General features: G+C 51.0%; 1 protein-coding gene across 1 annotated transcript in view; it reads left to right on the forward strand.

The window, feature by feature from the left end:
- NBEAL2 (neurobeachin like 2) overlaps positions 1–24870 on the forward strand; it is a 128856-nt gene that overhangs the window by 87379 nt on the left and 16607 nt on the right. The window contains 11 exon segments of the mRNA XM_038755708.1: positions 2722–2881; positions 7841–7978; positions 12167–12472; positions 13076–13225; positions 15497–15654; positions 16382–16506; positions 17873–17993; positions 18262–18422; positions 19888–20021; positions 22112–22219; positions 22477–22572. Coding sequence (XP_038611636.1) covers positions 2722–2881; positions 7841–7978; positions 12167–12472; positions 13076–13225; positions 15497–15654; positions 16382–16506; positions 17873–17993; positions 18262–18422; positions 19888–20021; positions 22112–22219; positions 22477–22572 — 1657 coding nt within the window.

The following is a 24870-nucleotide window of genomic DNA, read 5'->3' on the forward strand; positions in this document are numbered from 1 at the left end:
CACAGGCTAGAAGGGGGAGACAGTCAATCAATCAATCAATCAATCGTATTTATTGAGCGCTTACTGTGTGCGGAGCACTGGACTAAGCGCTTGGGAAGTCCAAGTTGGCAACATCTAGAGACGGTCCCTACCCAACAGTGGGCTTACAGGCTAGAAGGGGGAGACAGTCAATCAATCAATCAATCAATCAATCGTATTTATTGAGCGCTTACTGTGTGCAGAGCACTGGACTAAACGCTTGGGAAGTCCAAGTTGGCAACATCTAGAGACGGTCCCTACCCAACTGCGGGCTCACAGGCTAGAAGGGGGAGACAGTCAATCAATCAATCAATCAGTCGTATTTATTGAGCGCTTCCTGTGTGCAGAGCACTGGACTAAACGCTTGGGAAGTCCAAGTTGGCAACATCTAGAGCCGGTCCCTACTCAACCGCGGGCTCACAGTCTAGAAGGGGGAGGCAGAGAATAAAACAAAACATATTAACAAAATAAAATAAATAGAATAGATATGTACAAGTAACATAAATAAATAGAGTAATACATATGTACAAACATATATACATATATACAGCCACGAAGTGCAGAGAGGAAGGAGGGGGATTATTTTATTTGTAATATGTTTTGTTTTTGTTCTCTTTCTCCCCCTTCTAGACTGTGAGCCCGCTGTTGGGTAGGGGCCGTCTCTAGATGTTGCCAACTTGGACTTCCCAAGCGGTTAATATAGTGCTCTGCACACAGGAAGTGCTCAATAAATACGATTGAATGAATGAATGAATGAATGAAGTTCATTTGGTTGTATGTATTGAGCGCTTACTGTGTGCAGGGCACTGTACTGAGCACTCGGAAGAGGACAGTGCAACCATAAACAGTCACATCCCCTTCCCACATAATAGTAATAATAGAACAGTGCTTTGCACAGAGCGCTTAATAAATACCATTTAAATATGGGTATATATATATATATATATATATATATATATATATATATATATATATTTATATATATATATATATAATGTTATTTGTTAATAATAATAGTGATAGTAATAATGGCATTTATTAAGCGCTTACTATGTGCCAAGCACCGTTCTAAGTGTTGGGGAGGCTACAAGGTGATCAGGCTGTCCCACTGGGGGGCTCACAGTATTCATCAAATGCCATTAAATGCCATTTGTATATGTATGTGTATATGTATATATATATATATATAAAATGATATTTGTTAATAATAATAATGGTGGCATTTGTTAAGTGCTTACTATGTGCCAAGCATAAGCGCTGGGGAGGTTACAAGGTGATCAGGCTGTCCCACTGGGGGCTCACAGTATTCATCAAATGCCATTAAATGCTATTTATATATGTGTATATGCATATGTGTATATATATATAATGGTATTTGCTAATAATAATAATAATGGTGGCATTTATTAAGCACTTAGCACACAGCAGTCATGTGGCAGAGTTGGGATTTGAACCCATGACCTCTGACTCCAAAGCCCGGGCTCTTTCCCCGAGCCATGCGGCTTCTATAAAACTATATTATTTTAGAATATTATATTATATATATTATATGAATATTATATCATTATTATTGTTGTTGTTGTTCACAAACCCCATCGGCGTCTACCCCGAGATGTTGTTGTTGTTGTTGTTAACAAACACCAACGGCATCTGCCCTGAGATATTATTATCGTTGTTGTTGTTGTTGTTGTTAACAAACCCCATCGGCGTCTACCCCGAGATGATGTTGTTGTTGTTGTTGTCATTGTTGTTAACAAACACCATCGGCGTCTACCCCGAGATGTTGTTGTTAACAAACACCATCAGCATCTACCCCGAGATGTTGTTGTTGATGTTTTTGTTGTTGTTAACAAACACCATTGGTGTCTACCCCAAGATGTTGTTGTTTTTGTTGTTGTTGTTGTTGTTAACAAACACCATCGGCGTCTACCCCGAGATGTTGTTGTTGTTGTTGTTGTCGTTGTTGTTAACAAACACCATCAGCGTCTACCCCGAGATGTTGTTGTTGTTAACAAACACCATCAGCGTCTACCCCGAGATGTTGTTGTTGTTGTTGTTAACAAACACCATCAGCATCTACCCCGAGATATTGTTGTTGTTGTTGTTGTTGTTGTTGTTAACAAACACCATTGGTGTCTACCCCAAGATGTTGTTGTTTTTGTTGTTGTTGTTAACAAACACCATCGGCGTCTACCCCGAGATGATGATGTTGTTGTTGTCGTTGTTGTTAACAAACACCATCAGCGTCTACCCCAAGATGTTGTTGTTGTTGTTAACAAACACCATGAGCATCTACCCCGAGATATTGTTGTTGATGTTGTTGTTGTTGTTAACAAACACCATCGGCGTCTACCCCGAGATGTTGTTGTTGTTGTTGTCGTTGTTGTTGTTAACACACACCATCAGCGTCTACCCCGAGATGTTGTTGTTGTTAACAAACACCATTGGCGTCTACCCCAAGATGTTGTTGTTTTTGTTGTTGTTGTTAACAAACACCATCAGCGTTTACCCCGAGATGTTGTTGTTGTTGTTGTTATTATTATTATTAATAACAAACCCCATGGCAGTCTACCCCGAGAGGGGCCGCGGGGAATACCGGGGGGGGGGTCCGGGGGGGCGCGTGGGGGTGACCCCCGCCCCCGCCCACCCCCTTCTCCTCCCGCTTCCGCGGCGGCGGCGGCGGCGGCCTTGTCGTCCCTCCAGCCTCCTGGAAATGATGGTGGAATCGGCCCTGTCAGACCTGCAGGAAGCGGGGCCCGCGGCCCTGCCCGCCCTCACCCACAACGTGCTCAAGCTGCTCCGCCTGCTGCAGGACTTCCTGTCCTCCGAGGGTCACGCCAACCAGGGCCTGTGGAGCGAAAAGGTGGGAAAGGGACCCCTTTGCCCCTCCCCAACACACTCTTCGGCCCCGATCGGGCGCTTAGTACAGTGCCTTGCGCCCAGTTAGCGCGGCTCCGCCCGCTGCAGGACTTCCTGTCCTCCGAGGGTCACGCCAGCCAGGGCCTGTGGAGCGAAAAGGTGGGAAAGGGACCCCTTTCCCCTCCCCAACACACTCTTCGGCCCCGATCGGGCGCTTAGTACAGTGCTGGGTCACGCCAACCAGGGCTTGTGGAGCGAAAAGTTGGGAAAGGGACCCCGTTCCCCTCCCCAACACACTCTTCGGCCCCGATCGGACGCTTAGTACAGTGCTGGGTCACGCCAACCAGGGCCTGTGGAGCGAAAAGGTGGGAAAGGGACCCCTTTTCCCCTCCCCATCACACTCTTTGGCCCCGATCGGACGCTTAGTACAGTGCTGGGTCACGCCAGCCAGGGCCTGTGGAGCGAAAAGGTGGGAAAGGGACCCCCTTTCCCCTCCCCAACACACTCTTCGGCCCCAATCGGGAGCTTAGTACAGTGCTGGGTCACGCCAACCAGGGCTTGTGGAGTGAAAAGTTGGGAAAGGGACCCCGTTCCCCTCCCCAACACACTCTTCGGCCCCGATCGGACGCTTAGTACAGTGCTGGGTCACGCCAACCAGGGCTTGTGGAGCGAAAAGGTGGGAAAGGGACCCCTTTCCCCTCCCCAACACACTCTTCGGCCCCGATCGGGCGCTTAGTACAGTGCTGGGTCACGCCAACCAGGGCCTGTGGAGCGAAAAGGTGGGAAAGGGACCCCTTTGCCCCTTCCTAACACACTCTTCGGCCCCGATCGGACGCTTAGTACAGTGCTGGGTCATGCCAACCAGGGCTTGTGGAACTAAAAGGTGGGAAAGGGACCTCTTTCCCCTCCCCATCACACTCTTTGGCCCCGTTTGGGCGCTTAGTACAGTGCTGGGTCACGCCAGCCAGGGCCTGTGGAGCGAAAAGGTGGGAAAGGGACCCCTTTCCCCTCCCCATCACACTCTTCGGCCCCGATCGGACTCTTAGTACAGTGCCTTGCGCACAGTTAGCGCGGCTACGCCCGCTGCAGGACTTCCTGTCCTCCGAGGGTCCCGCCAACCAGGGCCTGTGGAGCGAAAAGGTGGGAAAGGGACCCCTTTTCCCCTCCCCAACACACTCTTCGGCCCCAGTCGGGAGCTTAGTACAGTGCTGGGTCCCGCCAACCAGGGCTTGTGGAGCGAAAAGTTGGGAAAGGGACCCCGTTCCCCTCCCCAACACACTCTTCGGCCCCAATCGGACACTTAGTACAGTGCTGGGTCACGCCAACCAGGGCTTGTGGAGCTAAAAGGTGGGAAAGGGACCCCGTTCCCCTCCCCAACACACTCTTCGGCCCCGATTGGGTGCTTAGTACAGTGCTGGGTCACGCCAGCCAGGGCCTGTGGAGCGAAAAGGTGGGAATGGGACCCCTTTCCCCTCCCCAACACACTCTTCGGCCCCGATCGGATGCTTAGTACAGTGCTGGGTCCTGCCAACCAGGGCCTGTGGAGCGAAAAGGTGGGAAAGGGACCCCTTTGCCCCTCCCCAACACACTCTTCGGCCCCGATCGGGCGCTTAGTACAGTGCCTTGCGCGTAGTTAGCACTGCTACGCCCGCTGCAGGACTTTCTGTCCTCTGAGGGTCCCGCCAGCCAGGGCCTGTGGAGCGATAAGGTGGGAAAGGGACCCCTTTTCCCCTCCCCAACACACTCTTCGGCCCCGATTGGGTGCTTAGTACAGTGCTGGGTCATGCCAACCAGGGCCTGTGGAGCGAAAAGGTGGGAAAGGGACCCCTTTTCCCCTCCCCAACACACTCTTCGGCCCCGATTGGGTGCTTAGTACAGTGCTGGGTCATGCCAACCAGGGCCTGTGGAGCGAAAAGGTGGGAAAGGGACCCCTTTCCCCTCCCCAACACACTCTTTGGCCCCGATCGGGCGCTTAGTACAGTGCTGGGTCACGCCAACCAGGGCCTGTGGAGCGAAAAGGTGGGAAAGGGACCCCTTTCCCCTCCCCATCACACTCTTCGGCCCCGATCGGGCGCTTAGTACAGTGCTGGGTCACGCCAACCAGGGCCTGTGGAGCGAAAAGGTGGGAAAGGGACCCCCTTTCCCCTCCCCAACACACTCTTCGGCCCCGATCGGACGCTTAGTACAGTGCTGGCTCACGCCAACCAGGGCCTGTGGAGCGAAAAGGTGGGAAAGAGACCCCCTTTCCCCTCCCCAACACACTCTTTGGCCCCGATCGGACACTTAGTACAGTGCTGAGTCACGCCAACCAGGGCCTGTGGAGCGAAAAGGTGGGAAAGGGACCCCTTTCCCCTCCCCAACACACTCTTCGGCCCCGATCGGGCGCTTAGTACAGTGCTGGGTCATGCCAACCAGGGCTTGTGGAACTAAAAGGTGGGAAAGGGACCTCTATCCCCTCCCCATCACACTCTTTGGCCCCGTTTGGGCGCTTAGTACAGTGCTGGGTCACGCCAACCAGGGCCTGTGGAGCGAAAAGGTGGGAAAGGGACCCCTTTTCCCCTCCCCATCACACTCTTCGGCCCCGATCGGACGCTTAGTACAGTGCCTTGCACGCAGTTAGCACGGCTACGCCCACTGCAGGACTTCCTGTCCTCCAAGGGTCACGCCAACCAGGGCCTGTGGAGCGAAAAGGTGGGAAAAGGACCCCTTTTCCCCTCCCCAACACACTCTTCGGCCCCGATCGGGCGCTTAGTACAGTGCCTTTCCCACAGTTAGCACGCCGTAAATACAACCGATTCAGTGACTGGTTCCCCCAACGCCCCCCGGGCCTCACCCTCCCTCCGTCCAGGCCCAATTTCCTCATCCGGCCCCGACTCTTCGGTCACCCCCCTTAATAATAATTAAGCGCTTAGTACAGTGAATAATAATAATTCAAGCGCTTAGTCCAGTGCTCTGCACACAGTAAGCGCTCAATAAATACGATCGAATGAATGATAATAATGATGGTCAGCGCCCCCAGCCTTGACTGCCCCCCACTTAATAATTAAGGAACTCATTAAGCGCTTACTATGTGCCAAGCGCTGTTCGAAACGCCCGGGGAGATCCAGGGTTGTCCCCCGTGGTGCTCCAAGTCCTCAATCAATCGTATTTATTGAGCGCTTACTGTGTGCAGAGCACTGGACTAAGCGCTTGGGAAGGACAAGTTGGCAACATACGGAGACGGTCCCTACCCAACAGTGGGAGTCCTTATCCCCATTTTCTAGATGATAATAAAGATGGCATTCGTTAAGTGCTTACTAAATAATAATAATAATAATAATAATGATGGCATTTGTTAAGCACTGACTATGTGCCAAGCACTGTTCTAAGCGCTGGGGAGGTTACAGGGTGATCAGGTTGTCCCTCGAGGGGCTCCCACTCTTCATCCCCATTTTCCAGATGAGGGAACTGAGGCCCAGAGAAGGGAAGTGACTCGCCCAAAGTCACCCAGCTGACAATTGGCAGAGCCGGGATTTGAACCCGTGACCTCTGACTCCAAAGCCCGGGCTCTTTCCACTGAGCCACGCTACTTACTATGTGCGAAGCACTGTTCTAAGCGCTGTGGGGGGGGGGGATACAAGGTCATCGGGTTGTCCCACGTGGGGCTCACGGTCTTCGTCCCCATTTTATAGATAAGGGAACTGAGGCTCAGAGAAATTAAGTGACTCGCCCGAGGTCACACGGCAGCCATGTAGCGGAGGCGGGATTAGAACCCACGACCCCCGACTCCCAAGCCCGGGCTCTTTCCACTGAGCCACGCCGCTTCCAGAGGAGGCCACTGAGGCCCAGAGAAGTTAAGCGCTTAGTCCAGTGCTCCGCACACAGTCATTCATTCATTCATTCAGTTGTATTTATTGAGCGCTTACTGTGTGCAGAGCACTGGACTAAGCGCTTGGGAAGTACAACAGCGCTCAATAAATACAACTGAATGAGCGATTGAAGTGGCCAGCCCGGGGTCACCCCACAGACAAGGGGCGGAGGCGGGATTAGAACCCACGACCCCTCTCTCCACTGAGCCACGCCGCTTCCAGACGAGGCCCAGAGAAGTTAAGCGCTTAGTGCAGTGCTCCACACACAGTCAGCGCTCAGTAAATAGAACTGAGTGAGCGATTGAAGCGGCCAGCGCAGGGTCACCCCACAGACGAGGGGCGGAGGCGGGATTAGAACCCACAACCCTTCTTTCCACTGAGCCACGCCGCTTCCAGACGAGGCCCAGGGAAGTTAAGCGCTTAGTGCAGTGCTCCGCACACAGTCAGCGCTCAATAAATAGAACTGAGTGAGCGATTGAAGCGGCCAGCGCGGGGTCACCCCGCAGACGAGGGGCGGAGGCGGGATTAGAACCCACAACCCTTCTTTCCACTGAGCCACGCCGCTTCCAGACGAGGCCCAGGGAAGTTAAGCGCTTAGAGCAGTGCTCTGCACACAGTCAGCGCTCAATAAATAGAACTGAGTGAGCGATTGAAGCGGCCAGCGCAGGGTCACCCCACAGATGAGGGGCGGAGGCGGGATTAGAACCCACAACCCTTCTTTCCACTGAGCCACGCCGCTTCCAGACGAGGCCCAGGGAAGTTCAGCGCTTAGTGCAGTGCTCCGCACACAGTCAGCGCTCAATAAACAGAACTGAGTGAGCGATTGAAGCGGCCAGCGCGGGGTCACCCCGCAGACGAGGGGCGGAGGCGGGATTAGAACCCACAACCCTTCTTTCCACTGAGCCACGCCGCTTCCAGATGAGGCCCAGCGAAGTTAAGCACTTAGTGCAGTGCTCCGCACACAGTCGGCGCTCAATAAACAGAACTGAGTGAGCGATTGAAGCGGCCAGCGCGGGGTCACCCAGCAGACGAGGGGCGGAGGCGGGATTCGAACCCAGGACCACCGATTCCCATCCGGCCCTGACCCTGGCCCGCCCCCGCGGCTCTGTACGCAGCTGTTCGAGGGGTCGACCACCTTACTGGACCGCCTGGGCGCCTGGCAGCACCTGGCCGACGGCCCCGCCGACCTGCAGGAGATGGCGCAGATCGGGCTGCGGCTGCTCGTCGGCTACATGCTACTGGACGACACCCAGGTGGGGACCCCCGGGACGGGCGGGGACCGTGGCTGTTCGAGAATAACCATCATCGATCGATCAATCAATCAATCAATCGTACTTATTGAGCGCTTACCGGGTGCACAGCGCTGTACTAAGCGCTTGGGAACACCTAGAGACGGTCCCTACCCGACGGCGGGCTCACGGTCGAGAAGGGGGAGACGGACGACAAAACCAAACATATTCACCAAATAAAATAGAATAGATATGTACAAGTAAAATAAATAGAGTAATAAATCTGTACAGACATATATACGTCTATACAGGCGCTGTGCGGAAGGGAAGGAGGTAAGGCCGGGGGGATGGAGAGGGGAACGAGGCGTTTATTAATCAATCAATCAATCAATCGCATTTATTGAGCGCTTACTGGGTGCAGAGCACTGGACTAAGCGCTTGGGAACACCTAGAGACGGTCCCTACCCGACGGCGGGCTCACGGTCGAGAAGGGGGAGACGGACGACAAAACCAAACATATTCACCAAATAAAATAGAATAGATATGTACAAGTAAAATAAATAGAGTAATAAATCTGTACAGACATATATACGTCTATACAGGCGCTGTGCGGAAGGGAAGGAGGTAAGGCCGGGGGGATGGAGAGGGGAACGAGGCGTTTATTAATCAATCAATCAATCAATCAGTCGCATTTATTGAGCGCTTACTGGGTGCAGAGCACTGGACTAAGCGCTTGGGAACATCTAGAGACGGTCCCTACCCGACGGCGGGCTCACGGTCGAGAAGGGGGAGACGGACGACAAAACCAAACATATTAACCAAATAAAATAGAATAGATATGTACAAGTAAAATAAATAGATTAATAAATCTGTACAGACATATATACGTCTATACAGGCGCTGTGTGGAAGGGAAGGAGGTAAGGCCGGGGGGATGGAGAGGGGAACGAGGCGTTTATTAATCAATCAATCAATCAATCGCATTTATTGAGCGCTTACTGGGTGCAGAGCACTGGACTAAGCGCTTGGGAACACGTAGAGACGGTCACTACCCGACGGCGGGCTCACGGTCGAGAAGGGGGAGACGGACGACAAAACCAAACATATTAACCAAATAAAATAGAATAGATATGTACAAGTAAAATAAATAGAGTAATAAATCTGTACAGACATATATACGTCTATACAGGCGCTGTGCGGAAGGGAAGGAGGTAAGGCCGGGGGGATGGAGAGGGGAACGAGGCGTTTATTAATCAATCAATCAATCAATCGCATTTATTGAGCGCTTACCGGGTGCAGAGCACTGGACTAAGCGCTTGGGAACACCTAGAGACGGTCCCTACCCGACGGCGGGCTCACGGTCGAGAAGGGGGAGAGGGACGACAAAACCAAACATATTAACCAAATAAAATAGAATAGATATGTACAAGTAAAATAAATAGAGTAATAAATCTGTACAGACATATATACGTCTATACAGGCGCTGTGCGGAAGGGAAGGAGGTAAGGCCGGGGGGATGGAGAGGGGAACGAGGCGTTTATTAATCAATCAATCAATCAATCAATCGCATTTATTGAGCGCTTACTGGGTGCAGAGCACTGGACTAAGCGCTTGGGAACACCTAGAGACGGTCCCTACCCGACGGCGGGCTCACGGTCGAGAAGGGGGAGACGGACGACAAAACCAAACATATTAACCAAATAAAATAGAATAGATATGTACAAGTAAAATAAATAGAGTAATAAATCTGTACAGACATATATACGTCTATACAGGCGCTGTGCGGAAGGGAAGGAGGTAAGGCCGGGGGGATGGAGAGGGGAACGAGGCGTTTATTAATCAATCAATCAATCAATCGCATTTATTGAGCGCTTACTGGGTGCAGAGCACTGGACTAAGCGCTTGGGAACACCTAGAGACGGTCCCTACCCGACGGCGGGCTCACGGTCGAGAAGGGGGAGACGGACGACAAAACCAAACATATTCACCAAATAAAATAGAATAGATATGTACAAGTAAAATAAATAGAGTAATAAATCTGTACAGACATATATACGTCTATACAGGCGCTGTGGGGAAGGGAAGGAGGTAAGGCCGGGGGGATGGAGAGGGGAACGAGGCGTTTATTAATCAATCAGTCAATCAATCAGTCGCATTTATTGAGCGCTTACTGGGTGCAGAGCACTGGACTAAGCGCTTGGGAACATCTAGAGACGGTCCCTACCCGACGGCGGGCTCACGGTCGAGAAGGGGGAGACGACGACAAAACCAAACATATTCATAAAATAAAATCAATAGAATAGATATGTACAAGTAAAATAAATAGAGTAATAAATCTTCACAAACATATGTACGTCTATACAGGTGCTGTGGGGAAGGGAAGGAGGTAAGGCGGGGGGGTGGAGAGGGGGACGAGGCATTTATTAATCAATCAATCAATCAATCGCATTTATTGAGCGCTTACTGGGTGCAGAGCACTGGACTAAGCGCTTGGGAACATCTAGAGACGGTCCCTACCCAACGGCGGGCTCACGGTCGAGAAGGGGGAGACGAAGACAAAGCCAAACATATTAACCAAATAAAATCAATCGAATAGATATGTACAAGTAAAATAGAGTAATAAATCTGTACAAACATATATACGTCTACACAGGTGCCGTGGGGAAGGGAAGGAGGTGAGGCGGGGGGGGGGGATGGAGAGGGGGATGAGGCATTTATTAATCAATCAATCAATCGCATTTATTGAGCGCTTACTGTGTGCAGAGCACTGTACTAAGCACTTGGGAAGTCCAAGTTGGCAACGTATAGAGACAGTCCCTACCCAACAGTGGGCTCACAGTCTAGAAGGTGGGGGACGGAGAACAAAACCAAACATACTAACCAAATAAAATAAATAGAATAGATAGGTACAAGTAAAATAAATCAATAAATAGAGTAATAAATATGTACAAATATATATACATCTATACAGGTGCTGTGGGGAAGGGAAGGAGGTAAGACGGGGGGATGGAGAGGGGGACGAGGCGTTTATTAATCGTGGCATTTATTAGGCACCTACGAGGTGGCAAGCACAGTTCATTCATTCACTCATTCCATCGTATTTATGGAGCGCTGACTGGGTGCATATTTATTGTGCATATTGTACATATTTATTACTCTATTCATTTTACCTGTACATATCTATTCTATTTATTTTATTTTGTTAGTATGTTTGGTTTTGTTCTCTGTCTCCCCCTTTTAGACTGTGAGCCCACTGGTGGGTAGGGACCGGCTCTAGATGTTGCCAAGTTGGACTTCCCAAGCGCTTAGTCCAGTGCTCTGCACACAGTAAGCGCTCAATAAATACGATTGATTGATTGGGTGCAGAGCACTGGACTAAGCGCTTGGGAAGTACTAGGAGGGTGATCGTAAAACTTCATTTGTGGCTCCATTATGCGGTACTTGAGGAAATTTGTTTTGTTTTGTTGTCTGTCTCCCCCTTCTATCAATCAATCAATCAATCGTAATCGCTGTTGGGTAGGGCCCGTCTGTAGATGTTGCCCACTTGTACTTCCCAAGTGCTTAGTCCAGTGCTCTGCACACAGTAAGTGCTCAATAAATACGATTGATTGATTGATTGATTCCCCCTTCTAGACTGTGAACCCACTGTCGGGTAGGGCCCGTCTCTAGATGTTGCCAGCTTGTGCTTCCCAAGCGCTTAGTCCAGTACTCTGCACACAGTAAGCGCTCAATCAATACGATTGATTGATTGATTGATTCCCCCTTCTAGACTGTGATCCCACCGTCGGGTAGGGCCCGTCTCTAGATGTTGCCCACTTGGACTTCTAAAGCGCTTAGTCCAGTGCTCTGCACACAGTAAGCGCTCAATCAATACGATTGATTGATTGATTGATTGATTGATTGATTCCCCCTTCTAGCCTGTGAGCCCACTGTGGGGTAGGGCCCGTCTCTGTTGCCAGCTTGGACTTCCCAAGCGCTTAGTCCAGTGCTCCGCACACAGTAAGCGCTCAATAAATACGATTGATTGATTGATTCCCCCTTCTAGCCTGTGAGCCCACTGTCGGGTAGGGCCCGTCTCTATGTGTTGCCCGCTTGGACTTCCCAAGGGCTTAGTCCAGTGCTCCGCACACGGTAAGCGCTCAATCAATACGATTGATTGATGGATGGATTGACCCCGGGGCCGCTGAGCCGGCTCTGCCCTGACTCCCTCCAGCTGCACGCCCTGGCCCACGTGAAGCTGCACGGGCTGCTGCAGACGGCGACGCCTCCGCGCCGCCAAGAGGCCTGCTACCTCCTGGCCAAGCTGGAGGCCCCGCTGGGCCGGGCGCTGGACGCCAAGTCGGAGCGCTGCTCGTGGCTGGTGCCCCTGATGCGGGCGCTGCTGGACCGCGCCTATGCCACCCTGGGGCTGCAGTGGGGGCTGCCCTCCTTGCCCCCCACCAACGGCAGCCCCACCTTCTACGAGGACTTCCAAGCCTTCTGCGCCTCCCCGGAGTGGCGCGCCTTCATCGACAAGCAGGTAGGCCCAGGACGGGCAGCCGCCGCCCCGAGATCATCATCATCATCATCATCATCATCATCATAATAATGACGGCATTTGTTAAGCGCTTACTACGTGCCAAGCACCGCGCTAAGCGCTGGGGAGGTTGCAAGGTGATCAGGTTGTCCCACGGGGGGCTCCCAGTCTTCATCCCCATTTGACAGACGAGGTACCTGAGGCCCAGAGAAGCCGAGTGACTTGCCCAAAGTCACACAGCTGGCAAGTGGCGGAGCCGGGATTTGAACCCATGACCGTCTCTATAGGCTGCCAACTTGGACTTCCCAAGCGCTTAGTCCAGTGCTGTGCACCCAGTAAGCGCTCAGTAAATACGATTGAATGAAGGAATGAATTCAGTGGGTCGGGGAAAGCAGTGGAGGCTGGGGACCTCCCCGGCGCTTAGCACAGTAAGCGCTTAATAAGTGCCGTCGTTACTATTATTATTATCGTTATTCGCCGGCCCCGAGCTGCTGGAGTGCGGATTGCCCACCCCCCTCCGTTGGGCCCTCGGGGCTATGTACTAAACGCCGCCTGCAGAGCGCTCGGGGGAGTCCCCAGGCCCGACGCCCGCCTCCTCCCGCCCAGGTGCAGCCGACCATGTCGCAGTTTGAGATGGACACCTACGCCAAGAGTCACGACCTCATGTCCAACTTCTGGAACTCCTGCTACGACGCCCTGCTCAGCAACGCTCAGCGCCGCGAGAAGGAGCGGGCCGAGAGCCGCGCCCTCTTCCAGGTCCGTTCACTCGTGCCGTCGTACTTATTGAGCGCTTGCTGTGTGCAGAGCACTGGACGAAGCGCTAGGGAAGTAAAAGTGGGCAACATCTAGAGACGGCCCCTACCCAACAGTGGGCTCACGGTCTAGAAGGGGGAGACAGGCGACAAAACAAAACAGATTAACAAAATAAAATAGACTAGTAAATATGTACAAGTAAAAGAAATAGAGTTATAAATCTGTACAAACATATATACATATTCACTCATTCATTCAGTCATATGTATTGAGCGCTTACTGTGTGCAGAGCACTGGACTAAGCGCCTGGGAAGTCCAAGTTGGCAACATCTGGAGACAGGCCCTACCCAACAATGGGCTCACAGGGGGAGACGGACAACAAAACAAAACATATTAACCAAATAAAATAAATAGACTAGTAAATATGTACAAGTAAAATAAATAGAGTAATAAATCCGTACAAACATATATACATATTCATTCAGTCAGTCATATTTATTGAGCGCTTACCATGTGCAGAGCACTGGACTAAGCTCTTGGGAAGTCCAAGTCGGCGACATCTAGAGACAGTCGCTACCCGACAGCGGGCTCCCGGTCTAGAAGGGGGAGACAGATGACAAAACAAAACATATTAACAAAATAAAATAAATAGATTAAATAGGTACAAATAAAATAAATTCATTCATTCATACAGTCGTATTTATTGAGCGCTTGCTGTGTGCAGAGCACTGGACGAAGCGCTTGGGAAGGACAAGTTGGCGACATGTAGAGACGGTCCCCACCCAACAGCGGGTTCACAGTCTAGAAGGGGGAGATGGACAACAAAACAAAACATATTAACCAAATAAAATAAATAGAATAGTAAATATGTACAAGTAAAATAGAGTAATTAATATGTACAAACACGTATACATATTCATTCCTTCACTCATTCAGTCATATTTATTGAGCGCTTACTGTGTGCAGAGCACTGGACTAAGCACTTGGGAAGTCCAAGTCGGCAACATCTAGAGACGGTCCCTTCCCAACAGCGGGCTCACGGTCTAGAAGGGGGAGACAGGCAACAAAACAAGGCATATTAACCAAATAAAATAAACAGACTAGTAAATATGTACAAGTAAAATTAAATAGAGTAATTAATATGTACAAACACATATACATATTCATTCAGTCAGTCAGTCGTATTTATTGAGCATTTCCTGTGTGCAGAGCACTGGACTAAGCGCTGGGGAAGTCCAAGTTGGCAACATCTAGAGCCGGTCCCTACCCAACAGCGGGCTCACAGTCTAGAAGGGGGAGACAGAGAACAAAAGAAAACATATTAACAAAATAAAATCAATAGACTAGTAAATATGTACAAGTAAAATAAATAGAGTAATTAATATGTACAAACACATATACATATTCATTTATTCATTCAGTCGTATTTATTGAGCGCTTCCTTTGTGCAGAGCACTGGACTAAGCGCTTGGGAAGTACAAGTTGGCAACAAATAGAGCCGGTCCCTACCCGACAGCGGGCTCACGGTCTAGAAGGGGGAGACAGAGAACAAAAGAAAACATATTAACAAAATAAAATAAATGGACTAGTAAATATGTACAAGTAAAATAAATAGAGTAATAAATATGTACAAACATATATACATATCCATTCATTCAGTCGTATTGATTGAGTGCTTACTGTGTGCAGAGCACTGGACTGAGCGCTTGGGAAGTCCAAGTTGGCAACATCTAGAGACGGTCCCTACCGAACAGCGGGCTCACAGGCTAGAAGGGGGAGACGGACAACAAAACAAAGCATATTAACCAAATAAAATAAATAGACTAGTAAATATGTACAAGTAAAATTAAATAGAGTAATTAATATGTAGAAACACATATGCATATTCATGCATTCAGTCAGTCGTATTTATTGAGCGCTTACTGTGTGCGGAGCACTGCACCAAGCGCTTGGGAAGTCCAAGTTGTTAACATCTAGAGCCGGTCCCTACCCAACAGTGGGCTCACCATCTAGAAGGGGGAGACAGACAACAAAACAAAACTTATTAACCAAATAAAATAAATAGAATAGTAAATATGTACAAATAAAATAGAGGAATAAATCCGTACATACATATATGCAGGTGCCGTGGAGAGGGGAAGGAGGTAAGGCGGGGGGGATGAGGAAGGAGGAGGAAGGACTTGGACTTCCCAAGCACTTAGTCCAGTGCCTGCCCACAGGAAGCGCTCAGTAAGTAGGACGGAATGAACTGAATGTCCTGTCGCCCCCCCACAGGAGCAGGTGTTGGAGCCTGTGCGGCATCGGGCGCGGACGGAGGCCCTGCGCTACAGCTCGGTTCAGAAGCAGCAATCGTCCCAGCGGGCCACGGTCCTGCTGCACTGGGCCGCCCTGCGACGCCTCCTCACGGCCCCCTGCTCCGCTTGGGCCGACAGGTGACGACGATGACGGTGATGATGGCATTTATGAAGCGCTTACTATGTGCCAAGCACCGTTCTAAGCGCTGGGGAGGTTACAAGGTGATCAGGTTGTCCCACGGTGGGGGCTCACAGTCTTCATCCCCACTTTCCAGATGAGGTCACTGATCTAGATGGAACAAGCTTTCGGAGAACTAAACGAGACGGAGCACGGCCGAGCTGAGGCTGAGGAATCAATCAATCAATCGTATTTATTGAGCGCTTACTGTGTGCAGAGCACTGGACTAAGCGCTTGGGAAGTTGGCAACCTATAGAGACGGTCCCTACCCAACAGTGGGCTCGCAGTCCAAAAGAGAAGCAGCGTGGCTCAGTGGAAAAGAGCCCAGGCTTTGGAGTCAGAGGTCACGGGTTCAAATCCCGGCTCTGCCAGTTGTCAGCCGGGGGACTTCACTTCTCTGGGCCTCAGTTCCCTCATCTGGAAAATGGGGGTGAAGACTGGGGGGCCCCCGTGGGGCAACCTGATCCCCTTGTAACCTCCCCGGCGCTTAGAACGGTGCTTTGCACATAGTAAGCGCTTAATAAATGCCATCAGTATTATTATTATTAAAAGGGGTTGGGGGAAAGAGGGCATTTTTCACCCAGAAATTGCTCTATTTTATGGCGGGGGGGGAACACAGAGATGGTTGCAACAGCGGGGGTCTCCTCCTCTGCCCCCCGCACCCAAAGACCCTCCTCTCGCACCCAGGGACCCACCCCCGACCCGCTGGCGACTGTCCAGCGCGGAGACATACTCCCGCATGCGGCTGAAGCTCATCCCCAACCACCGCTTCGACGGGCACAAGGAGGCCAGTGCCCTGAGGGACAACCTGGGTGAGGACGAGGCCGCAGGGGCCACCCGGAAAGCGGCCCCGGGTTTGGGGGGGTCCCGGGTCGTGGGTTCGGATCCCGCTCCACCTATTATCAGCTGGGTGACTTGGGGCAAGTCACTTCACTGGGCCTCAGCGACCTCATCGAATCATAACGACGGCATCCATCAAGCGCTTCCCATGTGCGAAGCGCCGGAAGGTGATCGGGTTGGCCCACGGGGGGCTCAGGGGCTTCATCCCCATTTGACAGATGAGGGAACTGAGGCCCGGAGAAGTGAGGTGACCGGCCCAAAGTCACCCAGCCGACAGTTGGCGGAGCCGGGATTTGAACCCGTGACCTCGGGCTCCACAGCCCGGGCTCTTTCCACTGAGCCACGCTGCTTCTTAAAATGGGGATTAAAATGGGGATGAAGGTTGTGAGCCCCACATGGGGCAACCTGATCGCCTTGTATCCTCCCCAGCGCTTAGAACGGCGCTTTGTACATAGTAAGCGCTTAACAAATGCCATCATTATTATTCTCTGGGCCTCAGTTCCCTCATCTGTAAAATGGGGGTGAAGACTGTGAGCCCCCCGTGGGACAACCTGATCGCCTTGTATCCCCCCCCCCCCAGCGCTTAGAACGGCACTTTGCACATAGTAAGCGCTTAACAAATGCCGTCATTATTATTCTCTGGGCCTCAGTTCCCTCATCTGTAAAATGGGGGTGAAGACTGTGAGCCCCCAGTGGGACAACCTGATCACCTTGTATCCCCCCCCAGCGCTTAGAACAGCTCTTTGCACATAGTAAGCGCTTAACAAATGCCATCATTATTATTCTCTGGGCCTCAGTTCCCTCATCTGTAAAATGGGGGTGAAGACCGTGAGCCCCCTGTGGGACAACCTCATCACCTTGTATCCCCCTCCCAGCGCTTAGAACAGCGTTTTGCACATAGTAAGCGCTTAACAAATGCTGTCATTATTATTCTCTGGGCCTCAGTTCCCTCATCTGTAAAATGGGGGTGAAGACTGTGAGCCGCTCGGGGGACAACCTGATCACCTTGTATCCCCCCCCCAGCGCTTAGAACAGTGCTTGGCACATAGTAAGCGCTTAACAAATGTCATTATTATTATTGTTATGGGTGGCGAAGCCGGGATAATAATAATAATAATAATAATGGCATTTATTAAGCGCTTACTATCGATAGGTAGTTTATTAAGCGCTCGATAGGTACCGCCACCTGAGCCAGGGCCTTGTCATTCATTCATTCATTCATTCAATCGTCTTTATTGAGCACTTACTGTGCGCAGAGCACTGTACTAAGCGCTTGGGAAGTCCAAGTTGGCAACGTCTAGAGACGGGCCCTACCCAACAGCGGGCTCTCTGCCACAGGTGCCAACCCCCCGGCCGCCCCCGCGGACTCGCTGCCCCTCGCCGTGGCCAAGGAAGCCCGGGTCAACGCGCTGGAGGAGGACCAGCTGGGCAAGGAGGAGCTGGCCATGCTGGACACCGCGTGAGGCCGGGCCCCGGGGCGGACGAGGAGGGCGCGGGCGGTGCCAACCATCATCAATCGTATTTATTGAGCGCTTACTGTGTGCAGAGCACTGGACTAAGCGCTTGGGAAGTCCAAGTTGGCAACATAGAGAGACGGTCCCTACCCAACAGTGGGCTCACAGTCTAAAAGAGATGCCCACGGCGGGGCGAGGGAAGAGGGGGATGCCCCGGCCTGCGTCCGGAGGGGGGGACGCCCCGACACTGACCCGCTCCGCTGGCACCGGCAGCGCGGAGCCCAAGGAGCCCGGCGGGCAGCGGGAGAAGCTGGTCCTGTCGGAGGAGTGCCAACTCATCACCATCGTGGCCACCGTCCCGGGCCGCTTGGAGGTCACCACGCAGAACCTCTACTTCTACGACGGCAGCAGCGAGAAGGAGGAGACCGAGGAAGGTGAGGGGCAACGGGGGACATGACGCCCCCCCCACCGACCCATTTCGTGCCTCAGTGGACCGAGCCCGGGCTTTGGCGTCAGAGGTCCCACCTCCGCCCCTTCTCAGCTGGGTGACTCTGGGCCAGTCACTTCATCATCATCATCATCATCAATCGTATTGATTGAGCGCTTACTATGTGCAGAGCACTGTACTAAGCGCTTGGGAAGTACAAGTCGGCGACATATCACTTCTCCGGGCCTCAGTTCCCTCATCTGTCAAATGGGGACTGTGAGCCCCAGGTGGGCCAACCTGATCACCTTGGAACCGCCCCGGAGCTTAGAGCGGCGCTTGGCACCTAGTAAGCGCTTAACAAATACCATCTCTGGGCCTCAGTGACCTCATCTGTCAAATGGGGATGAAGACTGTGAGCCCCCCGTGGGACAACCTGATCAGCTTGTATTCCCCCCAGCGCTTAGAACGGTGCTTGGCACATGGTAAGCGCTTAAGTGTGGCTCAGTGGAAAGAGCCCGGGCTTGGGAGTCAGAGGTCATGGGTTCTAATCCCACCTCCGCCACTGTCAGCTGTGTGATTTTGGGCGAGTCACTTCACTTCTCCAGGCCTCAGTTCCTTCATCTGTCAAATGGGGCTGAAGACTGTGAGCCCCCCGTGGGACAACCTGATCGCCTTGTATTCCCCCCAGCACTTAGAACAGTGCTTGGCACCTAGTAAGAGCTTAAGCGTGGCTCAGTGGAAAGAGCCCGGGCTTGGGAGTCAGAGGTCATGGGTTCTAATCCCACCTCTGCCACTGTCAGCTGTGTGATTTTGGGCGAGTCACTTCACTTCTCTGGGCCTCAGTTCCCTCATCTGGAAAACGGGGATGAAGACCGTGAGCCCCACGAGGGACAACCTGATCACCTTGTATTCCCCCCAGTGCTTAGAACAGTGCTTGGCACCTAGTAAGAGCTTAAGTGTGGCTCAGTGGGAAAGAGCCCGGGCTTGGGAGTCAGAGGTCGTGGGTTCTAATCCCGCCTCCACCACTGTCAGCTGTGTGACTTTGGGCGAGTCACTTCACTTCTCCGGGCCTCAGTTCCCTCATCTGTCAAATGGGGATGAAGACTGTAAGCCCCCCGTGGGACAACCCGATCATCTTGTATTCCCCCCAGCGCTTAGAACGGTGCTTGGCACATAGTAAGCGCTTAAGCGTGGGTCAGTGGAAAGAGCCCGGGCTTGGGAGTCAGAGGTCATGGGTTCTAATCCCGCCTCCGCCACTGTCAGCTGGGTGACTTTGGCTGAGTCACTTCACTTCTCTGGGCCTCAGTTCCCTCATCTGTCAAATGGGGATGAAGACTGTGAGCCCCCAGTGGGACAACCTGATCACCTTGTATTCCCCCCATTGCTTAGAACAGTGCTTGGCACATAGTAAGCGCTTAATAAATACCATCATTATTAATTATTATTATTATTATTATTTCCCCACCCGACAGGCATCGGCTACGACTTCCGCCGGCCTCTGGGGCAGCTGAGGGAGGTGCACCTTCGCCGCTACAACCTGCGCCGCTCGGCCCTCGAGTTCTTCTTCATCGACCAGGCCAACTATTTCCTCAACTTCCCCCGCAAGGTCGGGCCCGCCCCGGGAGGGCACCGACCCTGGCGTGCCGGGGGGGAGCTTTCCCCGGGCACGGTCATTCATTCAGTCGTCTTTATTGAGCGCCTACTGTGTGCAGAGCACTGTACTAAGCGCTTGGGAAGGACAAGTCGGCAACAGATAGAGACGGTCCCTACCCGACGACGGGCTCACCGTCTAGAAGGGGGAGACAGATACAAGACAAAACAGGTGGACGGGTGTCCAGTCGTCAGAATAAATAGAAATAAAGCTAGATGCGCGTCATTAATACAATAAATAGAATAGTAAATATGGACAAGTAAAATAAATAGAGGGAGGCCTTCCCAGACTGAGCCCCCTCCTTCCTCTCCCCCTCCCCATCCCCCCCGCCCTACCTTCTTCCCTTCCCCACCGCACCTGTATATATGTTTGTACAGATTTATTACTCTATTTATTTTACTTGTACATATTTACTGTTCTATTTATTTTATTTGGTTAATATGTTTTGTTTTGTTCTCTGTCTCCCCCTTCTAGACTGTGAGCCCGCTGTTGGGTAGGGACCGTCTCTAGATTTATTACTCTATTTATTTTAGTTGTACATATGTACTATTCTATTTATTTTATTTTGTTAATATGTTTTGTTTTGTTGTCCGTCTCCCCCTTCTAGACTGTGAGCCCGCTGTTGGGTAGGGACCGTCTCTAGATTTATTACTCTATTTATTTTACTTGCACATATTTACTATTCTATTTATTTGATTTTGTGAATATGTTTTGTTTCATTCTCTGTCTCCCCCTTCTAGACTGTGAGCCCGCTGTTGGGTAGGGACCATCTCTAGATTTATTAATTACTCTATTTTACTTGTACATATTTACTATTCTATTTATTTTATTTTGTTAATATGTTTTGTTATGTTGTCTGTCTCCCCATTCTAGACTGTGAGCCCGCTATTGGGTAGGGACCATCTCTAGATTTAGTATTCTATTTATTTTACTTGTACATATTTACTATTCTATTTATTTTGTTTTGTTAATATGTTTTGTTTTGTTGTCCGTCTCCCCCTTTTAGACTGTGAGCCCGCTGTTGGGTAGGGACCATCTCTAGATTTATTACTCTATTTATTTTACTTGTACATATTTACTATTCTATTTATTTTGTTTTGTTAATATGTTTTGTTTTGTTGTCTGTCTCCTCCTTCTAGACTGTGAGCCCGCTGTTGGGTTAATATGTTTTGTTTTGTTTTGTTGTCTGTCTCCCCCTTTTAGACTGTGAGCCCGCTGTTGGGTAGGGACCGTCTCTAGATTTATTACTCTATTTATTTTACTTGTACATATGTACCATTCTATTTATTTTATTTTGTTAATATGTTTTGTTTTGTTGTCCGTCTCCCCCTTCTAGACTATAAGCCCGCTGTTGGGTAGGGACCATCTCTGGATTTATTACTCTATTTATTTTACTTGTACATATGTACCATTCTATTTATTTTATTTTGTTAATATGTTTTGTTTTGTTGTCTGTCTCCCCCTTCTAGAATGTGAGCCCGCCATCAGGTAAGGACCGTCTCTAGATGTTGCCGACTTGTCCTTCCCAAGCGCTTAGTCCAGTGCTCTGCACACAGGAATCAATCAATCAGTCAATCGTATTTATTGAGCGCTTACTGTGTGCAGAGCACTGGACTAAGCGCTTAGGGAAGTCCAAGTCGGCAACATCTAGAGACGGTCCCTACCCAACAGCGGGCTCACAGTCTAAAAGGGGGAGACAGACAACAAAACCAAACATACTAACAAAATAAAATAAATAGGATAGGTACATGGATGGATAGAGACGGTCCCTACCCAACAGTGGGCTCGCAGTCTAAAAGGGGGAGACAGAGAACAAAACCAAACACACTAACAAAGTAAAATAAATAGAATAGATAGGTACAAGTAAAAGAAATAAATAAATAGCTCAATCAATACGATTGAATGAAGGAATGAATGATAAATCTGGACAAACATAAATACAGGGGCTGTGGGGAGGGGAAGGAGGGAGGATGGGGAGGAGGAGAGGGAAAAGGGGGTTCAGTCTGGGTCCCCCCCACAGCCCCTCACGCTCCGTCCTCCCCCAGGTCCGGAACAAGGTGTACTCCTGTATCCTGGGCCTGCGGCCTCCCAGCCACGGCTACCTCGGCAGCCACTCGCCCCAGGAGATGCTCAAGGCCTCCGGACTGACCCAGGTGACCTTCGACCCCCGCGCGGGGCTGTGGAGGACGCCCCCGGTCACCGAGGGGGGAGGTGGGGGAACGGGGACGGGCGCCCATCGTCCCGAGCCCGCTGTCGGGTAGGGACCGTCTCTAGATGTTGCCAACTTGTCCTTCCCAAGCGCTTAGTCCAGTGCTCTGCACACAGGAAGCGCTCAATAAATACGATTGATTGATTGATTGATTGATCCCTGCTGTGGGCCGGGGGGCTGACCCCTCTCTCTCTCTTTCAGAAATGGGTGAACCGGGAGATCTCCAACTTCGAGTATCTCATGCAGCTCAACACCATCGCCGGCCGCACCTATAACGACCTCTCCCAGTACCCAGTGGTGAGCGGGCCCCCCATCATCATCATCATCATCATCATCAATCGTATTTATTGAGCGCTTACTGTGTGCAGAGCACTGTACTAAGCACAGTAGAAGTTGGCAACATCTAGAGACAGTCCCTACCCAACAGTGGGCTCACAGTCTAAATCAATCAATCAATCATATTTATTGAGCACGTACTATGTGCAGAGCACTGTACTAAGCGCTTGGGAAGTACAAGTTGGCAACATCTAGAGACAGGCCCTACCCAACAGTGGGCTCACAGTCTAAAAGGGGGAGACAGAGAACAAAACCAAACATACTGACAACAAAATAAAATAAATAGAATAGATATGGACAAGTAAAATAAATAGAGTAATAAATATGTACAAGCATATATCCATATATCCAGGTGCTGTGGGGAAGGGAAGGAGGTAAGATGCGGGGGATGGAGAGGGGGACGAGGGGGAGAGGAAGGAAGGAGCTCAGTCTGGGAAGGCCTCCTGGAGGAGGTGAGCTCTCAGTAGGGCCCCCCACCATCCCAGCAGCGTGGCTCGGTGGAAAGATCCCCGGCTTTGGAGTCAGAGGTCACAGGTTCAAATCCCAGCTCCGCCAATTGTCGGCTGTGTGACCTTGGGCAAGTCACTTCACTTCTCCGGGCCTTAGTTCCCTCACCTGGAAAATGGGGATGAAGCCTGTGTGAGCCCCCCGTGGGACAACCTGATCACCTTGTGACCTCCCCGGCGCTTAGAACGGTGCTTGGCACTGAGTAAGGGCTTAACGAACAAATGCTCAGAACAGCGCTCGGCATGTAGTAATAATAATAATAATAATAATAATAATGGCATTTATTAAGTGCTTACTATGTGCAAAGCACTGCTCTAAGCGCCGGGAAGGTTACAAGGTGATCAGGTTGTCCCATGGGGGGCTCACAGTCTTAATCCCCATTTTACAGATGAGGTCACTGAGGCCCAGAGAAGTTAAGCGACTTGGCCAAAGTCAGCGCCTGACGGATACCGTCGTTATTATCCCCCATCATCCAGACTGCTTCCCAGAGGGAAGCGCTCCGCTCCCCTTCCCCGGGCCCGTCTGTGGCCCACCCCACCGTGTCCTTCCAGCGCTTAGGACAAGGCTTGGCACATAGTAAGCGCCTAACAAAGTAGCCGTGGCTGGGAGGCCACAGGCCCAGGATACAGGAGTGCACCTTGTTCCGGACCTGGGGGAGGAGGGTCATTATTATTATTCTTAGTCCCTCCTAACAAGTACCGTCATTATTATGAGAAGCAGCGTGGCTCAGCGGAAAGAGCCCGGGCTTTGGAGTCAGAGGTCATGGGTTCTAATCCCGGCTCCACCAATTGTCAGCTGGGTGACTTTGGGCCAGTCACTTCACTTCTCAGTTCCCTCATCTGTAAAATGGGGATTAAGACTGTGAGCCCCCCGTGGGATAACCCGATCACCTTGTAACCTCCCCAGCGCTTAGAACGGTGCTTCACACATAGTAAGCGCTTCATAAATGCTATTATTATTATTATTATTGTTCATTAACAAGCAGCGTGAGAAGCAGCGTGGCTCAGTGGAAGGAGCGTAGGCTTGGAAGTCAGAGGTCACGGGTTTGAATCCTGGCTCTGCCACTTGTCAGCTGTGTGATCTTGGGCAGTCCACTTAAAAATAATAATAATAATGATAATAATAATAATTATGGCATCTATTAATCAATCAATCGTATTTATTAAGCGCTTACTATGTGCCAAGCACCGTTCTAAGCGCTGGGGAGGTTACAAGGTGATCAGGTTGTCCCACATGGGGCTCACAGTCTTCATCCCCATTTTACAGATGAGGGAACTGAGGCCCAGAGAAGTGAAGTGACTCGCCCCGTCACACAGCTGACAACTGGCGGAACCGGGATTTGAACCCATGACTTCTGACTCCAGAGCCTGGGCTCTTTCCACTGAGCCATGCTGCTTCTCCAATAATGATGGCACTTATTAAGAGCTTACTATGTGCCAAGCACTGTTCTAAGCGCCGGGGAGGTTACAAGGTGATGAGGTTGTCCCCCGGGGGACTCACAGTCTTCATCCCCATTTTCCAGATGAGGGAACTGAGGCCCAGAGAAGTGAAGCGACTCACCCAAATTCACCCAGCTGACAAGTGGCGGAGCCGGGATTTGAACCCATGACCTCTGACTACAAAGCCCGGGCTCCTTCCACTGAGCCACGCTGCTTCTCGCTTCTCATTTTACCTCATCTGTCAAATGGGGATGAAGACTGGTAGTAAGCGCTTAACAAATGCCATCTAGTAAGCGCTTAACAAATTCATTCA

This window comes from Tachyglossus aculeatus, chromosome 13 (genome assembly GCF_015852505.1).
Source record: "Tachyglossus aculeatus isolate mTacAcu1 chromosome 13, mTacAcu1.pri, whole genome shotgun sequence".
Taxonomy (NCBI): Eukaryota; Metazoa; Chordata; class Mammalia; order Monotremata; family Tachyglossidae; genus Tachyglossus; species Tachyglossus aculeatus.